Below are 21210 nucleotides of genomic sequence, written 5' to 3' on the forward strand. Positions count from 1 at the left end.
TCATATGATTAGCTGCTTTGGTTTTATTTATTGTAAGTCCACTTACAAAACCCCGCTCTGTGTCTGTTTAATGCTCAGCTTTTGGATGCGAATCCACTGAGCTGACGTGTACCTAAAATAAACAGTCCTCCTGTACTCAAAAAAAAAAAAAAAAAATTTAAAAGTAGCACTTTTGTGACTTGCTTATGTATGTTTGTCATTTTTAATTGCATATAGCTGTAGTCCATTGATTCCATTGTATGAGTACACTATAATTTATTTGTTTTACTGTGGGTGGACATTTGAATAATTTCCAACTGGGGTTGTTATCAAAAATACTGCTGTGAACATTCTTGCTTTTGCAACCTGGTACATAATGTGCACAGATTTCTGTAGGCATGCAGTAGTGTAATTGCTTGGTCATAGGGAATGTTTAATTTTGACTTTAATAATATCAAATTGATTTCCAAAATGGTTGTATCCGTTTATAATTGGTAACTTTTCCAGTTACTGAAAAGTATCAGAAAGTTTTTCAACTTTCCATTGATGAAAGTTCTTGCTCTTTCACATCCCTACCAACATTTTGTGTGGTCAGCATTTTTTATTTTGCCAGTCTTTTGCATCTCATTGTGGTTTTAATTTACATTCTCCGGTTACTAGTGAGTTTGAATACGTTTTCAGGATTAGAGGTATTACTTTTGCCCGTGGGACGTATGTTGGATACCAGCACAGTACACCTAGATGAGTTTCAGTTTTCCTAGTTGCAAATTGCAGAATCAATTTTAGCTTACTTATGGAAAAAAAAAGGAGAGAGAAGACATTGTGGGGAGCATTTGGAAGACACTGGGGAGTAATTCACAGATCCTGAAGGAAATGCTGTACAGTCAAGCTTTGGGAAAGGCAGGATCTCTGCAGCCTAAGGGGACTTTACAGTGAGATGACTACTTAAACCACCATCTCACTCTTTTAAGTTTTTAGATTCCCAAGACAGAAAACTTAATAGACTCACCATGGATTCAAGGGCTCCTTTTGGCACAGGCAACCACAGTCAGGGAACTAGAATAGGTAGCATAGCCATGGCTGTGGCTACTGGGGGAATTATGATGAACCAGGCAGCCATCCCAATGTATGTCTTCTACAACTTTTACCAGTATGTGGCAGGGTCACATGAAGGATTTAGAGAGAAAAAGATACCATTTATTGAAGGCAGAAGACCTAGCCAGAGAAAAGACAGACTTTGAAGATGTCAATGAAATTGTGAAGATGAGTATGAGGTCTTTTAGGAGGCAGAAAGATATAACATCAAGACCAGTGATTTTTGACCTTTCATCAGCCCCCAGCGCAACAGAATACTGTTTACAGTGAAAGATGACACTATAATATAGCCACGATCCTATGTGTTTTCAAAAGGTCTTCCTTTATTGAATCTGATAAGCTTCCCTCTTCACTTTCTCCTGTAGAATCAATCATTGATTTAAATGATAAATATCAGAGGCCGAGAAGAATCGGGGGAAGGGGATAAAGTGATGTTGATTAAGATATATTTCCAAATAGCTAGAAGAGAGGACTTGAAATGTTCCCAAAACATAGAAGTGATCAATACTCAAGATGATAAATACCCTTAAATACCCTGACTTGATCATTACACATTCTATGTGTGTAATAAAAAAAATTACGTGTGCCCTATAAATATGTACAAATATTATGTATCAATAAAAATGTAATAAATTTGAAGTGGAAGGGTTAGTTACTTTTTAAGAGACGATAACTAATGTAATTACCTTAGAGATTAATTAAGGAAAGAGGATATAGAGATGTATTTTGAGAGTAAGAATAAGTGGTAAGCTAATGCCAAATGTTTATGAAGTCTGGCTAGAGGCACTGGCAGGAATGAAGGTAAGAATGAAATTAAGCAATACAAAGGCTTGAAACAACCTCTGTGAGGTAAGTATTTGAAAATGAATAAATATTGAGCTTGTTAAGTAGTATTCAGTGTCCAGTATTAGATATAGGGAAAAACAAAACTGAAATCATTCAGAAATACCTGGACTTATTCTATTAATAGCCGTTCTCTGCCCTATAGTAGGATTAGTGGAAGTGTACAGTGTGAGTGATCTGAATTTAGTTTTAGTATGAATGCCTCAGCTAAAAATTAAAGAACAAAAAAACCTAGTCGCACATTAGAAAGAGACTAAAGACAAAGGAAAAGGATTCTAAATTTCTTAAAGTGAGTGGAGTCAGTAGTTCGAAAGATCAATCTGGTGAATCATAGAGATCAGTAATTAGAGAATTTAAATGTTTACTGAGGGTTCTACTATTTGGGAGGTATCTTTGTTAGGGATTATGACATGAGAGGCACAAAGAAATGCAGATGTTCCTCGGTTTACAGTGGGCTTATGTCCTGATTAAACCCATTGTAAAACTGGAAAATGGTTTTAAGTTGCACCACCGTAAGTTGATGACTGTGTAAGACCATTGCCCTCAAGGAACTTAAAATAATAACAACTTTTATTATAATAACTAAATATACTGAACTCATTTAATCCTCACACATATATAAAGTATTAGCTTTATAAAGTACTAATACTCTTTTACATGTGAAATTTTACATGTGAAACACAGAGAAGTCAGGTGACTTGCCTAAGATCCTGCAGTTAGTAAACAGATAATCTGGGACTCAGTTGCTGATAATTTGACTTTGACATTTAACCCCTAACAAATAGTGTATTTTATATACATTTGGTTGGAGAGAGAGAAATATATGAAGTACCTAAAAAAAATTGTTTTTTGCAAAATTTCAAGACACCACAAGCAATGTTACAACAATTTAGAAACAGATTTCTTACTTAACTACTATTATTTATTTATATATAGACAGATTATATCAGGCCATTATGGTTATTTAAGTCATGTCTTAAAGTGTGGATAAGATTTGAATAGACAGACCATTAACATTCATCTTAACACTTGACTAGGATAGGAAGACAGTAAATAATTGAAGACACGGAGCATAGACATCATGGCAATTACTGAGTTGTTTTGGCTGCCTAAATGATATGCTTTACTATGTAGTCAGAAGGGTAAATGTTGTAGAATAAAAGGCTAAACAGTTGTAACACAATGTACAATGGCTTAAGGACAAGGCATTTTCTTTTTTGTTTTTTTCCCACAATGCAATACAGGGAGGGTAGGTGTGTCATTGTATTCCATGTGTTCACCCATGAATCCAAGTCAGCTGGCGACTCTGCTCTCTTTGGCACATGGTTTCTATTATTGCTCCAGCTTTCATCATTTCCAGCACATGGGGAAGAGAAGAACATGAAGTATACTCTTGAAATGATTTGAAGCATGAATCACCTGTACTTGCTTACATTTCATTGACCAGAACTTAGTTACATGGCTATAACTAGCTACAAGGGTGGCTGTAAGATATACTGTTGGAGTGGAGCTGGGGAGAATATTTAATTAAATTTAATTAAATTATATATATATAATTTTAAATATTTAAAATAATTTAAATCTAAAAGAAAAAATAGTTTACAAATTAGCCCATTAGCTAGGATTGATTGACCCTTTGTGTGATGGACTCTCTTAAAACTGTTGGGGTTTAGGGGAAGGTAGAGTATGATCAAGATGTAAGTATGTAATTGCTTTATTTTGATTTTATTTTAGCTTCCTTGTGGTCATAGATGCAAAGAGATGTGTCATCCCGGTGAATGTCCCTTTAATTGCAACCAGAAGGTAAAACTTAGATGTCCTTGTAAAAGAATAAAAAAGGTAAATATTTTAAGTTATTGAAAATACTTTTCTATATAAATTGTTTTGTATGGTTTTCTTGTTTTGTTTTTTGGTCTATATGTTTTGGTAGTTGTTTGGCTTTTTTTGTTTTGCCTTTTAATTTTAAGGTTTTACTTAATAGAACCTTTTATTATTAAAATGAGCCTACTTGTTCAGTAAACACTTACTTTAAAAATAAGCTTTGGTGATTTAATTTTCTGCAATTTAATAGTAAAAGGAAAATTATTTTTTATGTTAGAACCAAGTTCAATGCCCTCTTGGTCAATGTGCTTTAGATTTGAGGTCTTTGAACAGGTAACACAATGTAATGGATAGAATGTCTCATCACTTAAGAAATGGCTTAAGGCTAACTTTGTTGCTATTATTTATGAAATGCTTTTTACCATCAGTATTGTCCTTTGAAAATACTGCCTTAAAAAGACCTCATATGAATAGCCTTATAAAGTAAAATAACATTTAAACTTGGAAAGAACTAATTTTAAGATAAAATGATGATAACAGAGGAGTAAATGGGCAAAAACTAATGATTACAAAGCCTGATGGAAACAAACTATATACTGCTCAACAAAACTTACGAAGGAAAATGTAGTAACCTGATAGTCTTTTTCTTAATTCTGTTTCCTTAATCTTCCCTATTGGCAATGCTTACTCCTTTGAAACCAACTTTTTTGACCTCTGATTTACCCTATCTCAGTTATAGTCGTAACTCCTTTTTTCCTTCCTATTTGTATTGTCATTCCCTAAAGCTTGTCTTTTTCATGTCTTGAAATTCACTTTTATTCATCCATGTGATGGATATGTATTGAGGATCTTTTATAGGTCCTTTGCCTTTCATTTTTGTTCATAGTTTCTGATATGTTTTCCTAGGATAGGGAACTTCTGAATTTAAATTTATACACTTGGCCTTTTAGGTAGTGGAATCTTTAAGTTTCAGAAATTTAAATTGACCACCTGTACATGAAAATAAATACTTGGTCAAACCACTTTTAATCTGAGATGTCTCTTAAGTTTTCTCTGAAATCTCATGTCTTGTCCAAGTGCCGTATGCCACCCACCCATTAGTACTTTGGAACAACTCTTTCCTGGGCTTTGGCCACAACTTCGTGACCCATTTCCTTGTCTCTAGTCACACCACTTCCCTGTTCTAAATTCTTCAATGGCTCTTCATCACTTATGGAAAAAGTGCATTGTATAAGAAATGTGTGGGTATATGCAGACTTGGCATACCAGGGAGGCTGTGCTAAGACATTTGCCTGCTTGTTCAGTCTCATCATCTAGCAATCATCTCTGTTAATCTGTTACTTAAGTGCCCTAATACATATATTGTACCCTCACTTAGCTTAGGCTGTGGCAATGTATATATTTCTTTTTCTATGTAAAATACAATGTTTTTTTCCTTTACCTCTCTGCTGACTAGAATCCTGCTAATACTTATTGCAAGCACTTCCTTATTTGAGAAGGTTTTCCTTCCCCAGGTTCCCTTGGGAAGGCTTAGCTGTTCCTTCCTCTTGACTTTCTTTGTACTGGATTCATAACGTAGAGCTTTGTGATTCTAGGTATCTGTAACCTTGTTTCCTCATCTGTAAAATAGAGTTTATAGAGAGTTATTGAAAGGAATAAAAGAGGTAGTGCTTACATAGCATTTAAAACAATGCTATGTTTAATAAATGGTAGCTGCCATTACTATTGTTACTTATTTAGCACTTAACAGATTATTATACTGTTTATTTCTTATTGTGTTCCATTTCCCTGTCATAGTGTTTAGCATGTTATAGGCACTCTGTAAGTATCTTCTGAATGAGAAAAAATAAAATCCTCTTCTAGACTGATGGACTTAATGTCTGTAAACACACGATACTTATTTTTGTCTCCAGTGTTTGTTCATGTTAATTTTCTTCTGTCTGGACTGTCTTTGGAGGAAAAGACTGTTTATCACTAAATTGAGCCAAAAACGAAGAACTAAGGAATAAAAAAAAAAAAAACAAAAAAAAAACCATCCAAGTAATAAAATTCCATGCTATAAAATGCTTTCACTAAACACACTTTACTCAGGATTTGGTAATCTCATGTCTAAGCTGTGGTAGATTTGAACAAAAAACTAGAGTCTGAGGTTCTGGTGAGACAGGAGAAACTGATACAAATTAGATATACTGAGAGTAAAAGTGACACTGGCAGCAATAAATGAATGAATAAAAGATAGATAAACATACTACAAAAGGCAGTCTAAGACTAATATAAAGACCACTCTTCTACTCAGTAGGTCATTGTTTTATTCTGTCATAGTACAGAAATTGGTCATAGTTTTGATGTCAACACATCAAAAACAGTAGATCAGTGTTCTTTCATTAAGGAGGTAGTGAGGTGCCAACATAAGCTTTAGAACAATTTTCATCTATACTTAAAAGAAAAAAAGTTTAACAGTCAAGAGAAAAATTTGTAGCTCCCTAGAAAACTCTGTAGAGCTGCACTATCTGAGATGGTAGCCACTAGTCCCTTGTGGATATTTAAATGCAAATTGTAATGAATTAGCATAAAATAATATTAAAAATTTGGTTCCTCAGTTTCACCACCGACATTTCAAGTGCTCAGTAGCCATATGTGGCTAGTGCTACTCTGTGGACTAATGCAGATTTATAACATATCCATCCCACACACATACCAGGAAGCTCTGTTGGACAGCACTTTTGTAGAACCTTGTATTCCCTGGACATTTTATAAGAATAACAAACAATAAAGAAAAGTAAAGAAGAAAAACAACATTGGAGCTAAGTCTGATAGTGGCATATAGTAATTATTAAGTGGATTTAAAAAATTTTTATGGTATTATCTTTTTTAAGTTAAGAGAAAATAAGAGAGTAATCACTATTTGAACCAGATATTTAATGCTTGCAACCATATCATCATTAAATATTAAGTCACATCAAATAATACTTACAACCTTAAGCTATTAGATAAACTTTGCTTTTTTATGGCAGACAGGACTTTGAGGGGAAAATCATTTAAAATTTGAAAATTGGGTTGTTTATAGGAATTGCAATGCAACAAAGTACGTGAAAATCAGGTTTCAATAGAATGTGACACAATGTGCAAGGAAATGAAGCGGAAAGCATCTGAGGTAATGTCTCGTTAAATATCATTTTAAAGGCTAGTGGCCTTTCCTTCTTATTTTGTGTATTTGTGTGCTTATTAAAAACAACTTGAAATCTCATTTTTTTTGCCTTTATAATAAAAGCCTAGTTTTATAGGCCTATTTTGAATGGCAGATTGGGATTTTCATTGCCTAGTGTATATCAAGACTTTTCGTCTTCTATGCCCACTACAAGATTTTGAGATTCTTTGCTGCTTGGGTTATCTCTAGTGTTACTGTTTCCCTCCATTGACCCAATCAGTGATCTCTTGATTTTGTTTAAAAGTAAGGGTTCCCTTCCATGATAACACATTTGAGATAAATTTAACTCTAGAGAAACAACAGTATTTAATAATTAATTCTAGATTCTTAATATAGCAAAGAGGAAAAAAGGCAATTTTAAAATTTGTTGTTACAATGTTTTAACTCTGTAATATCGATATTACTTGTTAAGCTGAAATATTCATATAAGGTATAACACGCTACCCATCACCACCTTCAGTTTATTAGATAGTGCCTTGGTAAAATCTTGTCTCAGTATAGCATTTACGTTTCTTTAAATGATTTCAAGCTCCTTAAAGTTGATATGGGTAGATGTTAAAATTCCATATAAAATGTGATGACTAAATTGTAAATTGACTTTTGAATGTGTATAAACAGATAAAAGAAGCAGAAGCCAAAGCTGCTTTTGAAGAAGAAAAACGAAGACAACAGGTAACCAAACAAAATACCCAGATTTATGTCTCTTAGCATCATTGCTAGATTTTGTGCAAACACAGGGTATGTTCCAAGGTCAAACTAAGGGCTAGTCTGTATTGTGAACTGAAAAATAACATAGTTCTTGTAAAACGAAAATGAGCCATCTACTAAGTTCACTTTAAGTATACTGAAACTCTGAGACGGTATGAGATCTCATGTATTCCCCAATTTTTTTTTTTTTTTTTTTTTGTATTTCCAATTTACTTTCTTGCCAATATCATTCATACTTCAGCCAGAAGAATTTTAATTCCTCCTTTGGCTGGGGAGTGAGAGTGAGCGAATCATCACCATTATAAGGCATCTTCTGGAGACCTTGAGTTTACTTGTCTAAAAGTATTTGAGTTCTATTTTACTGACTTGCAGACCACCTGTAACAAATAAGTGCCGTCTACTAATCAGTACATTTATTTTAATAATACGTTCCCATATTTCCCTAGTAGACCTTTAAATACAGGATTATAACCTGTTTTTTGTTGTTACCAAGATAACAAGTACATTCCCGATACTCCCTGTTTAAGTATTTACTTTATTGATCATATACTTCAGTGAGTGGCTTGACTTTCTAATAGTGATGTATAACTTTTTATTATTATTTGTCAGTTTGTATCTTGAAATGCTTTATACTTATCAGATTATATTGCATACTAAACTACTGCCTTTATGAATGATGAGATTGAAACTTGCATGATTTGCATGAATAAGGAAATTCAAACTTTGATGAGTTGTAGGAACGATTAGAACAATTAGGAACATTAGAAGCAATTCATGTAGTAAATAATGGTTGGCCAAGATGACCTTTGAGATTTTATGGTTCTGTAAAGTTGCTTTGCCTGATATCCCCAAAATAAGTTATCAGAGCTAATAGAGTAAAACATAAGTTGGCTGGAATCCTAGGAGATTAAGTTATTAAGAATAGTTTAGTATGTTTTCTCCTTATTCCCTTTGCGTCATGGATGAAAATCTTAAATACATTCTCTGTTTACTGACTCTTTAAGCAGAATATAATCAGTCCTTAGTATATGTATGTTCTGCATCTGTGAGTTCAACCAACCACAGATCGAAAATTTTTTTCAAAACAAGTAAAAAAATAAATAAAAAATAATACACATTTTAAAATACAGTGTAACACCTATTTATGTAGCATTTACATTGTTATAGGAATGTAATAGGAAATCTAGAGTGATTTAAAGTATACAGGAAGATGTTTGTATGGTATTTGCAAATCCTGCACTATTTATATAGAGACTTGATCATCCTCAGATTTTTATATCCAAGGGGATCCTAGAGCCAATTTCCTACAGATACTGAGGGATCACTGTATACAGCACATAATATATACTTGGTGACTGTGAGTCACCACTTAACCCTCAGTTATTTTATTGTGTCTGTAGTCCTCAAGTTTGCCTGCTTTTAAGATGTTTTGACATTTTTCTATATGTCTGAAACTAACCACTTGGGAGTAGTCTGACATTTTGGCTCATTGAAGAATGCCACTTTGTATTAAACTAAGTTTATTATTAGATCTTTTTCAAGTGTGGTTTATGGCCACAGTAATGAATATGTGAACTAAAGTTTACATTTCCTCCTGTTAAATAACCATTTACAAAGTTTTATGTGGATATTATTAAATATATACATATTTTAACTATTGTCTTAATTATGTACTATAGCATATTACATTACATTATTATGTATAAAAGTTTAATAAGTACTTAGCAGTAGGATAAAAATCCACATTTGATATTGAATGCAATTCAGTTATCTTCTTTTAGTACTAGTTTAAAATGTTTATGTCTAAAATAGTCATTTTGATTTTAAAGCGTGAATAATTTTTTCCTGTGAAGAATTTTTACTATTTTTAAAAAATGTCTTTTAAAAAAATGTATAGAGAAGAATCGAGTTCTGGCAGCTTTTTTCTCTTTACTCACTTGAATTTCTTTCTTAAAAGCCACTAATGTTTATTGCATGCATTGTAAACAACTAGAATTATAGGTATCTTCATTCTCACTAGGCATCACAGCACTTGCTAGAAGCTTTGTAGAATGCCAGTTCTATAATAATTGGATTGAAGTATAATGGTGTCAGTGTATAAGACCAGTGTGTATATTTTAGAGCACCCTGATTTAATAAGACATTTTATTTCATTTTTTATTTTTATTTTTTTGAGATGGAGTGTCTCTCTGTCGCCCAGGCTGGAGTGCAGTGGCGGGATCTTGGCTCACTGCAAGCTCCGCCTCCCGGGTTCATGCCATTCTCCTGCCTCAGCCTCCCGAGTAGCTGGGACTACAGGCACCCGCCACCATGCCCGGCTAATTTTTTGTGTTTTTAGTAGAGACGGGGTTTCACCGTGTTAGCCAGGATGGTCTCGATCTCCTGACCCTTGTGACCCTCACGCCTCGGCCTCCCAAAGTGCTGGGATTATAGGCGTGAGCCACTGTGCCCGGCCTAATCAGACATTTTAATATTTAGTGTCATAGTCAGCCCTACAGTTTGAAATAGTCTCTTCTGTTATCTCCCAGTCTCCTTTCTGCTTACATAAACCCTGAATTTGTTGAATACAATCAGTGGTGGAGAGTGGTGTTTTAAAACTCAAATCAACATATTGACTATATATCATTACTATTAAAACATTACCCAAATTGATTTTTATGTGAATGGAAAGTTTCAAATCAACATATGCATTGAATTTATTAAAATGATGCTATTTTTATTTAGGCTGAACTAGAAGCTTTTGAAAACAGACTGAAGGGTCGTCGGAAGAAGAACAGGAAAAGAGATGAAGTGGCAGTGGAGCTATCACTATGGCAAAAACATAAATATTATCTCCTTTCAGTGTGTGGAGCTGTGGTTGTGGTGTTTGCATGGTACATCACCCATGATGTCAATTAAAAAAAGTTTCTATCTTTTAATATAACTCAGATTGGATTTAGATAAGTTGTTAAATTTGAAATATTAGAAAATGTATATTATAGAACATGATATATATTTACATTCATCTCTGTATTCTCTTTCAGCTGTTGTTAGAAGGACAGAATGTTAAACTTTATCTTAATTAGTATACTAGAAAGGGCAGTATAACACTGTTTAAAGTGAAAGCATGACTGAAATTGTAAAATATTTCATAAGGCTTAGAGGCAGAGTAACATGTGTTTTTTTTCATTGGACTTCCTTATACTAACTTAGTTTTTTCATTTAACATTTCAAACCAACACTTTAAAAAATAGTTCAGATGAAACTGAGCCATATGTGTAGTAAGAGAAATATTTCTTAATGTTTTGGTTACGTATTATAGAGTACTTTTCTTGATCCTGTTAACTTTGTACTTTTTTAAAAAAGTGATTCTCTAACAGGCCTCTTAAATTGTTACACGAAGGTATATAATTAGATTTCAGATGTTGGTTTATTAGTGAAGAATTTTTGTCAATAAATGTCATGTGGCTTGTTCTTCAGAGTATATAGTTATTTTCAACAAATACCAAGCTAGATTCCTCACATGTGGCTATTTCTTATGTAAGAAGCTTTTCACTGAAGTTGGCATGTTTCGTAAAACTTGTATGTGTCTTTTAAAAATAAGAATAAAAGGAAAATGAGTATTTATAAAGAATATGTGCTGATAACAGGGCTTATGAGCTTTATGTACTTTAATGTCATTTCTCTTTACCACAATCTTAAATAGATTTCAGCTGAAAATAATCAGTTCTTATGAAAACAAATGGAGAAATATCAGTAAGTCAAATCTGTTTGAATGATAATTCCTTTCAAATAGTTTTACTATTTAATTTATATGATTAATGTTTACATTAAAATTTTTCATACCAAATTTGTAATCTAGAATATTTATTATTAGCTAAAATATTCAGGAGCCTATAATTTTAAGTTAGGCATTAGTGTCAATGTATAAAATTCTAATACTTCATGTGAAAGACATTCATTGATGTATACCTAAAAATATCTAAAAGTGTTAGAAATGTGTTTTAAGCAGAAGTAGGAAGTAGGATTTTAAAATTTTGCTGGATCTAATTCAAAATTTAGTGTCATATTCTTTTTTTTTTTTTTTTTCCCACTCTGTTGCACAGGCTGGAGTGCAGTGGCGTGATCTCAGTTCACTGCAACCTCCACCTTCTGGGTTCAAGTGATTCTTGTGCCTCAGCCTCCCAAGTAGTGAGGATTATAGGCATGTGCCACCAAACCCAGCTAATTTTTTTTTTTTTTGTATTTTTAGTAGAGATGGGGTTTTGCCACGTTGGCCAGGCCGGTCTCGAACTCCTAGCCTCAAGTGATTTGCCTGCTTCATCCTCCCAAAGTGCTGGGATTACAGGCGTGAGCCTCCACACCTGGCCCTAAGTATTAGCTGGTGTCCAGAATTAAAGGACAGTCATTCCTTTCTTCATAGGTGTTTTGATTTTAGAATTGTTAACCTTTCCCAGTGGTAGAATTACAGGGCTGGCATTTCAGAAGCTCTAAATCAGATACACTACACTCAAGTTATTACCTGCACTAACTAAAAGTTGAGTGTTAAGGGAATAACCGGGTGTCTACATGGAAAGTCATTTCCATCTATGCCAGAATCTTGGCCTATTAAGTGAACATGAGACCTAGTTCATATCTGTTGTTTGTAGGGCTTCTGTACTTGCTAATTTTTTTTTTTTTTTCCTAATTGGGGGAAAAGAATTTAAGAGCAGAGGAAGGAGACTGAATGAATGCTGTATGAAGTTGTTTGTTGTTTTTTCATCTTTTTGGCTAGCTCAGAACATAATTAATTTACCCAAAGTCACACAACTATTCCTTCACTTATTCAATCAACAGATGTGTTTCCTATATGTCAGGAACTTTCTATGTTCTGGAGATAATGGTGATCTTTCCTCCTATATTGCTAAGGCACAGACAAGCACAGGCAGGCAATAGACATAAAAAATGAACATGATTTAATGTGTGGTAAGTGGTATTCAAGAAAATAAGAGGAGTGGTATAGAATGTGGTGGAAGTAGGGGGTACAAGGACACTGGCTAACTTAGAATGGTAAAATCCCTCTGAGATGGGGACATTTGAGCCGTGACCTGAATGACCTCCATTTGAAGATCTGTGAAAAATCTATACGAGAGAAAGCATTAAGTACAGAGTCCCCAGGTTGGGAAGTGCTTGGCACACCTGAGGAGCAGAAAGAAGGGCTGGTGTAGCTGGAGCCTAATGAAATTTAAATTGAAAGGAGGATATGTCTAGGCCAGTTTATGTCATGCTTGATAGACCAGGGTAAGAAATTTAGGTTGCATTTCAGTTGCAGTGGACAGCACTGGAAAGCGTTAAACAAGGAAGAGCCTTTTTTTGTTGTTGTTTTTTTTTTTTTTAGGGACCGCTGGCTACAATACGGAGAAAAGACTATAATGGTGCAGGGACAAGTTAAGTTTTATCTAAGTAGTTATACTGATTTGTTCTGAGGGAAATAAAGTAACGCATATTGTCCTTTTAGCTTCAATCTGAGCAAATTAGAGAAGGAATGGAAAAATTTACCAAATAGCCACTAACAATGGCCTAAGATTGTGAATGTGATGGTCTTGTTTTCCTACTTACTTGTGGCATTAACAAAGTGTATTAGCTTCCTATTTGAAATTTGTGGAATATGTATGTTGAAATCTTAGTTTTTCAGTTTAAACACCTTTAGGAATTGACAAACAGTGTTGGTTTTTCAGTCAATTTCACATCTAAATTAAATGAAAACAATCTCAAATAAGTATAATTGCTACTGAAATTGTCAAAGAAATTTTACTGAGGCAAAGCAGTGCAAACATTTGCCTTCTATAAAGAAATTATGACGCTTGAACTTAATGGCTATGAAGGTTAAAAATTTTAAATACAGATTAATCTCTGTGCTAGTGTTTAGAGAGAGATGACATATAAGAATTTTTTGGCTCTTCATGTTATTTTAAATGCTCATGAGTAATACCAGAAACAGACTTTATTTGGAAATAGGTATACTATTTAAGACAAAATTTGAAGAGATTTATTTTAAAGTGTTCCATTTTCTTTGAGAAATATTTTTTTTCTTTGCCTAGATACCTGGCACAGTGATAACTTAGTAGAAGACTCTGTCCTCACTATGCATATGGTCTGTGTTGCGGGTTCTTCCACATAAGCAAACAGGTGAAGATTAAGCCAGGCCAAGAGAGCCGTAGAAAAGAAGGGCCACCCATGTGGGGGATCTAGCCCACTGCCAAGGGTGACTTTTTAGGATGCTTGGACCTCATCCATCCTTTTATAATCAAGATTATTAAAACAGTGGGAGATGCTGTATGCTGATCTCCAGAAGAACAAAGGATTAGTTGGGTGTTAAACCAAGAACACTAAAGGTGCAGCAGTAGCCAAAATTTTTGCGATAGGACAAAATTTTTGTCCTATATACCTATATAAATTTTGGTATAGGACCAGGTACAGGACAGTAAAGGGAAGCCTGTAAAAAGAACCTCTGAGGACCCAGGTGACTCTAGCTGTTAATGTCTGCCTGTCCTTGGATGTTGGGAACTGAAGCAGATGTCTAAGCTGTAGAGCTAGAGTTGACATGAGATAGCTCTGTCTCTTCTTGGGTCTGTGGAAGTTGCTGTCTTTATTAAAGAGTGGCAGTGTTTAGACCACTCTAAGACCCAAGGCTTATGAGGCAGGCTGGGGAGCTTCCAGGGTGAAGAAGAAGCCAAGTACTAGCTACTACTTCCTAGAAGAGATGCGAGAATTTGGGAGTAGTGGGAGGAACTGAGAGGCCCTCTGATCTCCAGTGACTTAGACAAGCAAAACCAGGTATCCACCTGTGAAGCCATTTTTTATATATTTTAGAATCTTGGCATATTGAATAAGCTCAGGTCTATTGCTTACTAAGCTTCTGTTCTTGGTAAGTTTCCAATTAGTAATTTAAGTCATGCTGTGAAGGATTATATGCAGTTTGAAACTCCACAGTCCAGATTCATTTGAGTTAACACCCCTGTATCCCATATATGTATTCTCTTAATATATCACCTAATATTTCCAAAGCCCCCCCCAGTCACTTTCATCTGATCATCCTCTACTCACAATACTTTTTCCTCATAGCACTAACTAGTACCTGTCCTCATATTAAGTGTCTGTTTATTATCTACCTCCTTCCCTGGAATGTAAACTTCATGAGGGCAGGAGTGCAGTTTCATTTATTACTATAACCTCAGAGTAGAGAAGCATGCCTGGCCACATAGTAGATGCTAGTATTTGTTTCCTAGGGCTGCTGTAACTAATACTGTACATGAGTGACTTCAAACAACAGAAATTTATTCTCTCACAGTTTAGGTGGCCAGAAATCCCAAACCAAGATATAACAAATTATATCTGTAAAGCCCTTATTTCCACAGAAGGAAGGTGACATTCTGAGGTTCTGGGTAGACATTAATTTGGCAGGGAATAGTCGGGGGACACTAACCTACCACAGTGCTCAGTAAATATTTATTGGGTGAATGAAAATTCAGAGTGTATTCTAAGATGTAAACTCCTTGGACATTTTCATCATGGTCTTCTCTTAATAATTGCTACAGAAGGTAAGGATTGGTTTGTGGTCCCAAATTTTTTAGGCTCCAATTCTGCTTCTACCACTTTCTACTTGTGAGATCTTAGGCAAGCTGTTTAAGTTTGTAAGCCTCAGTTTCTTCTGTAAAATGGTGACAATAAGAAATTAACAGTAAGTGCCCAATAAGTTTTACCTATTATGTGTCTACAACTATTTTAAAGCACTTGCTATGTGTAATCCTCATAACAGCCATATCAGGTGAGCCTATTACACTTCTCATTTTATGACAAAGGAAACTAGATTTGTTTCAAGAATGAAAAACCTAGAAAATTATATGTCACTTTATGAAGTGATTGGCACATAGAACAGGTTAGCCACAATAATATAGATATGTGACTTTACCTCGTAACTTTTAAGACATCTCAAATTGATTCACAAATCAGAAAAAAATTCTGTTGTGAAGTGAGGCATCTCAGTTTTTGTGCATATGGTTACTGTCATTGAGGGTGTTCCATCCCTGGGAGGACTGGATGGGATGCTGACCAAAGGTAGGGGCATATTTAGGCAGTGAAATTGCAGTCTGAGACCCCTCTGTAGCACTAGGTGTGTGAGAGGACTACAAATGAAATTCCTTTGAAATTTCTTACGGGGTCAGATATTACCTCCTTCCCAAGACTACTATGATATATTAGAGTAGGGGATTGATGTCCCAGAAATACTATGTACAGCAAACAGAACATTTACACAAATTGCTTTTATCAGATACTGAAAATATCAGTGGGTTAGAGTGTATTATAGTACATATGGGTATGTTGTATTCCCCCTTTCGACTAAATAAACTCTCCCCTCTCTGCAACAGGTAAATTTCCAGTTTACCTGTTTCTTGCTGTTTTTATTTTTTTTTTATTTTGCAGGCTTTGCATCTTTATATCTCAGCTGAAAATATTACATTCTAACTCCCCAAAGCTATTCTGACATTATTTGCAAGTATTTTTTTCATAGTTTACATGTTTGTGTATTTGTTTAATGTATTCCACAAGACTGAAAGTCTTGGTGAGGGCAGGAACTCTGTCTAGGTTGTTCATCTGGCAGCCAGCAAACCCAAAATAAATATTAGTTGAATGAATAGCTAAATAGATGAGCCATAGGGTAGCATATCTGTTTTAGCTACTGCTTGCCTGTTATCCTCAGATGCTGCTTGCTTCTCCAAGATCTTTCTTGTTCTTAAATTGTCTTCAGTTGTAGTACTAAGTACTAATTTGATCTGTAATGTGATATGTGACTGAAGTTTGCTCTGTAAAATCACCGTTTCCTGAGGTATATTCAATACCTTTAATTTTTCCATAAATCTCTTCAAGGTTTGTGTGTGTTTTCTTTTAAATGATCTAACTAGTTGGATGTATGCTTGAAGTGCTAGACAATAAAAGTTTCAATAGGCTAGAAATGTTTCTTTTTGTAAAATTATTTTAAGAAACTAGATGATGGTTGCCACTTGAAGCTGAAATGCAAATGTAGCTAGTTTTTTTTAAAGAATAATTCAAATAGGTCATTAAAGATTACTGTGAGCTGAGCACACTGCATATTCTAATCAGTTTGAATATATTTTGAGACTTCTAATAGTTTATGATTCTTGACATTTTAAAAGTTTATTACAAAGAATATAAAACATCTTTACCCTCATTTATATCATTACCTTCATGCAAAGAATACCTCATATATTAATTCTGGTGCTGTTGGTAACTGGAACTGGTTGGGTTTTCTTGCTAAAAGGAAGTTTAACAAATGTTTATTTTACACCATTAATGCAATTAGCTTTAGTTCTCAGAGGAACTAAAAGTGGAAAAGTGAAAAAGTGAGGGAGATTGAGTGACCCTGTCTATCTCAAATCCACTGACTTAGCTACTTTAATTTCATAGTCCCTGTAGTACCTCCACCAGAGGGCAGAAAGTGGAAGAGAAAGGAGATGAAATAGAAACTTGTACTTGGCCTCAGAATACCTGTAGAAACCTTAGCAATTGAATCCAACCCTCACGTTATAGGTTGAGTTAACTGTGACCCAGAAAGACTATGTGATTTGCTCACGGTGGAGTTGTCAGATGCATCTCTTAGGTTCTTGATTCCCAGACTGGCGCTGCGATGATTGTGTGTGATGAGGTAGTATCTTGGTAAGAACACAATCCAGAAGTCACTGCCTCGGGGGAGTCCCAGCTCAGCTACTTTCTAGCTTGTGTAGGCTGGTTACTTCAACTCCCTGATTCTGCTTTCTTATCTCTAAAATAAAATAATAGCTTCTTCCTCAGAGTAGTTGGTGGAACTAAAAGAATACATGTAAAGTGCTTAGTATGACACCTGCCACATAGTATGAGCTGAATTATTGTGAATTATGTTAAATTTGTCAGATACTGGTTTACAAATCTGATGTTAGAATGACATGGAATCAGTGTTTCAGTCATTTTACTATACATATGCAATATCTTCTACATTTGATCTCACTTCAGAAACAAAATATTGATTCCCCCCATTTTATAAATGTGCATTTTCTCAGCAATAATTTTCAAGAACAAGTGCTTGGCCTATATTTTGTTGTCTTTACTTGACTTTAGATAATGGGGATGGATTTATTCAATAACCTCATGAGTAATTTTCAAAATTTCCATTAAGATCTTGATTGAAATTGGATGAACAATCATTTCTAAGAAAAACCCAGAGAAGTGTCTTTCTTTGCCACATTTGACAATTGCCTTGGACTTTACAATTACTGTGATGAGTGTCTCCGGTGCCCTCCTTGACGCTGTCTTAGAAAAGGTAGCTGCTTTTGAATGACAGGAACTTTTTCACCTTTTAGGTTCAACCTGTAGGTGCCCTCCGCAGGAAATCAGGAACTAGGATTTTGGAAGCAGTCAGGGTGGGGTTCTCCCTTGTCCCTGCAGCCTCAGCAAAGACTCAGGCAGTCTGGCAAAAGCAGTTTCTTCAGCATACCTAACAGAAGGCAAGTTTTCATGTGCCTGATGCAAATAATGCCCTCCAAACGTTAAACTTTTTTTTGAGATAAACTTGTTCTTTAATTGCCAGTGCCTGCAGTTAATTTTGATTGGCTTCACTGGTTAAAAGAAAATGCTCTCGATGTGGTATGGAAAATTTGGAGGAAAGTAATTCTTTTGCTCCCAACCACTCTTACACAACTTAAACTTAATCGTCCTGTCCTTTTCTGCTGCCCTCGTTTAGTGTAAGTTTTTGGGGGAGACCAGCAGAAACTGGCTTTCCATATGCCCCTGAATAATAACTTCTTTGAATGCAAAGAGGTGGGGACACGGAAGATCTGTCATTACGGGTTATTATGGGTGGGACCCAGAGACGTGAGTGAAGGGAGGGTGTGGTCTGCGGGTGGGATCTGTAGAGCAGACAAAATATGGGGCCCCTGGCCCTTAAAGTTCAGTTTGTCTCTCTTGAGCTTGGAGAAAGGCATCCGTAGTGCCTCCCCGGGGGACACGTAGAGGAGAGAAAAGCGACCAAGATAAAACTGGACAGAAGAATAAGCGAGACTTGTTCTCCATGAAACAGTATCCTTCCCTCGCTCCGGAAGAGCGCTACCGCAGAGCCGGGTCCCCAAAGCCGGTAAGATCGATGATTCGCTGTCCTACTGCAGCCAGGTCTTATGGCCTCTTAGTCCCGGTGAATTCAGGGTCAGCCCCTCCCGCCCCCGTCCTCTCCTCTGCCCAATGCCACCTCCTTCCCCGGCCGTAGGTGAGCTCCCGCTCTGACAGTCCTGCGTTCAGCGTCCTGCACCCAGTTCCCAGGCGCACGGCCCTGGTCCCGACCTCCACCCGGGTCGCCCGGCATCCGAGACCCTCCCAGGGTCATGGGCAGGGTTTCCTTCAGTGTTCAAGTAGGCTGGATCCAGAGACCCCGGTCCCAAAGCCGAGGGCGATGCCACCTTTCCTGCGGAGTCCTTCCTCCGCACGGTGCCCTCCACGCGTCTAGTGGACTTGGCTGCGCACTGGCGGCAGGGGAGACTGCAGATGGAGCTGTCGGAGCCAGCCCCTCGGGGATCTACAGCTTCCTCTCTGCGCCGGCGTCACGGGCGCCCAGTGGCTGGAAGGCCTGTGCAGCAGCCTTGCCTGCCCCAGACGTAAGCCCCCTTCCCCAACTGCGCGCGCATGGGTCTCGGTCCCTCCAAAGCCCGGATTCGCGCTGGGTTTCCCGGCCCCCAGTTGGTGCCTGGGGATCACTCGCCCTTCCTAAGCGCTGGCATCCCAGAACTGGCCCTCTTGCAGAGTGCTGGGAACTCGTAGGTCCCTGCGTGCAAACTTTCTCCGGCGTGAACCTGCCTAGGCAAAGGAGCGCTGGCCGCTGGGGGCGCAGGCTCTGTGCTGTAGGATTTGGCTGGCTCCGATCCAGTCCTGGAAAGGGGCAGCGTTGGCTCTCGTTCAGGAGGAGAAAGAAAGGGAAGAGCACCACGGACAGTCCCTACTGGCCTGAGTCCCCAGGAAGAGGGTCTAATTTGCGGCTGCCCCTCTCCTTCGGTGTCATTAGGGCCCTGGAATCCGCTTGCTACTGCGGGTACCAGCTGCTCCGAATCCGGGACCGGCCAGTGACGATAGCTGCAGGCAGAAAGGGCAGGCTGTGCGGGCGGAAGGGAGGTGGTGTCTTGTCAGATCTTACTGGGACCCAGTTCCCCAGCTTCCGTGGCGGGCGCCCCACTCCTGGTACTACCTGCTCGGGGCCAGTGGATGGCGGTGTACGCGCTTTTTGCACGGCTTCCCGTTCCTGGGACCGAGCCCTGGGAGCTGTGACTATGAACTCAGCAGGGAAGCCGCGGGGCTGGGTATTCCCAGGGAAACTGTTCCAGCAATTCATAAAGTGGAGCTTTCCTCTCGCGGGAAACTTCTGAGAACGATGCGCTGCAAGGACTGACTCCTGTATAAGACTTCGATGACTGACATATGCAGAATTGTGGCTTCTAGTTTTTATTTTAACTTTTTATTTAAAGTAACTCATCGATGGAAGTAAAACTGTAAAGGAACGTCAGACCGCTACCAGAAAGGGGGTGAAGTTAGGACTTACTGATGATTATTGTCCAAGGACACATTTAAGCAGATAGTTTTAAAATTAATTTTGGCATAACCCTGAGACAGTACCCTGAGACAATGAGAAGAAACAATGCGTTTATAAAAAGTTGCTAAACCATTTTTTTTGTCACAGTCAAAACATTCATTCGCTTATTTCTATTATTAGGTGCCCAATAGTTTTGTTGTGTGAGATTGTGCTAAAAATCGGTCCTCAGATCCTGGGGCTTGAGAGGTTAGAGGAGGTTCCTGGGGCTTGACAGGTTGGAGGAGATGTCTGCATAGACTCATGTGTGGGCTCGACTGACCAGGCAGGTTTTCCATAGAATGTTTTCCAGGACACCAAGAATTTCAATACGATGAACTATTGTGGGGTTATTTGGGTGTGGAAACACATCAACCTCAAAACCTCAAGATTCTATAAGGCCTTTAAGGGAGAGGGGACTCTTTCCAGAAAGTTCCTTTCAGGGTAGGCTTACAGGACCAACGATGAAAGCCTCTGTTAACCTTCCTGTGGGTTAAAGAGACACACCAAGAATTACTCTATTAACCTCATCAAGTACATATCCAGATATAGGAACACTTTCTTAAAAGATGCAAAACTCACTCCATCAGAAACCTTCCTTATAATGCTGCAGAAATTGCAATAGCAACAGCATAGAAGGCAGGTATCAGTCCTTCCACATCTTGCATTCCACAACCAGCTGTGTTTTCCTTTTGGAAGGGTCTCATTCTCCACCATAGCTTCATGTGGATTTCAGCATTTGCTAGCTCTATTGCCCAGCCAGCCCCTCAGTTGACCTCCCCCACGGTTGGGGGCAGACAGGAAGTTAGAGGAGAAGCTGAGTGGCCCAGGAGCTCCAGAGAGTCATTTTCCAAAGCCTATACTTTCAAATCTCCATACTGTTAATAAGGTACTCCTTTGCTTATTTTTCCTCTTTTTCGCACTTCTAGCCTCTTTC

At 37.2% G+C, this 21210-nt stretch overlaps 1 protein-coding gene across 2 annotated transcripts in view; it reads left to right on the forward strand.

Moving 5' to 3' along the window:
* LOC108513973 (NF-X1-type zinc finger protein NFXL1-like) overlaps positions 1-11483 on the forward strand; it is a 20146-nt gene extending 8663 nt beyond the window's left edge. For both annotated transcript variants that reach the window (XM_017849958.1, XM_017849959.1), the window contains exons 2-5: positions 3652-3756; positions 6806-6892; positions 7565-7618; positions 10379-11483. In XM_017849958.1, coding sequence (XP_017705447.1) covers positions 3679-3756; positions 6806-6892; positions 7565-7618; positions 10379-10552 — 393 coding nt within the window. In that variant the 5' untranslated portion in view covers positions 3652-3678 and the 3' untranslated portion in view covers positions 10553-11483. The remainder of the gene's footprint in view (positions 1-3651; positions 3757-6805; positions 6893-7564; positions 7619-10378) is intronic.
* Positions 11484-21210: the final 9727 nt, after the last annotated feature.

Source organism: Rhinopithecus bieti, unplaced genomic scaffold (genome assembly GCF_001698545.2).
Source record: "Rhinopithecus bieti isolate Rb0 unplaced genomic scaffold, ASM169854v2 scaffold_33213, whole genome shotgun sequence".
NCBI classification, from domain to species: domain Eukaryota; kingdom Metazoa; phylum Chordata; class Mammalia; order Primates; family Cercopithecidae; genus Rhinopithecus; species Rhinopithecus bieti.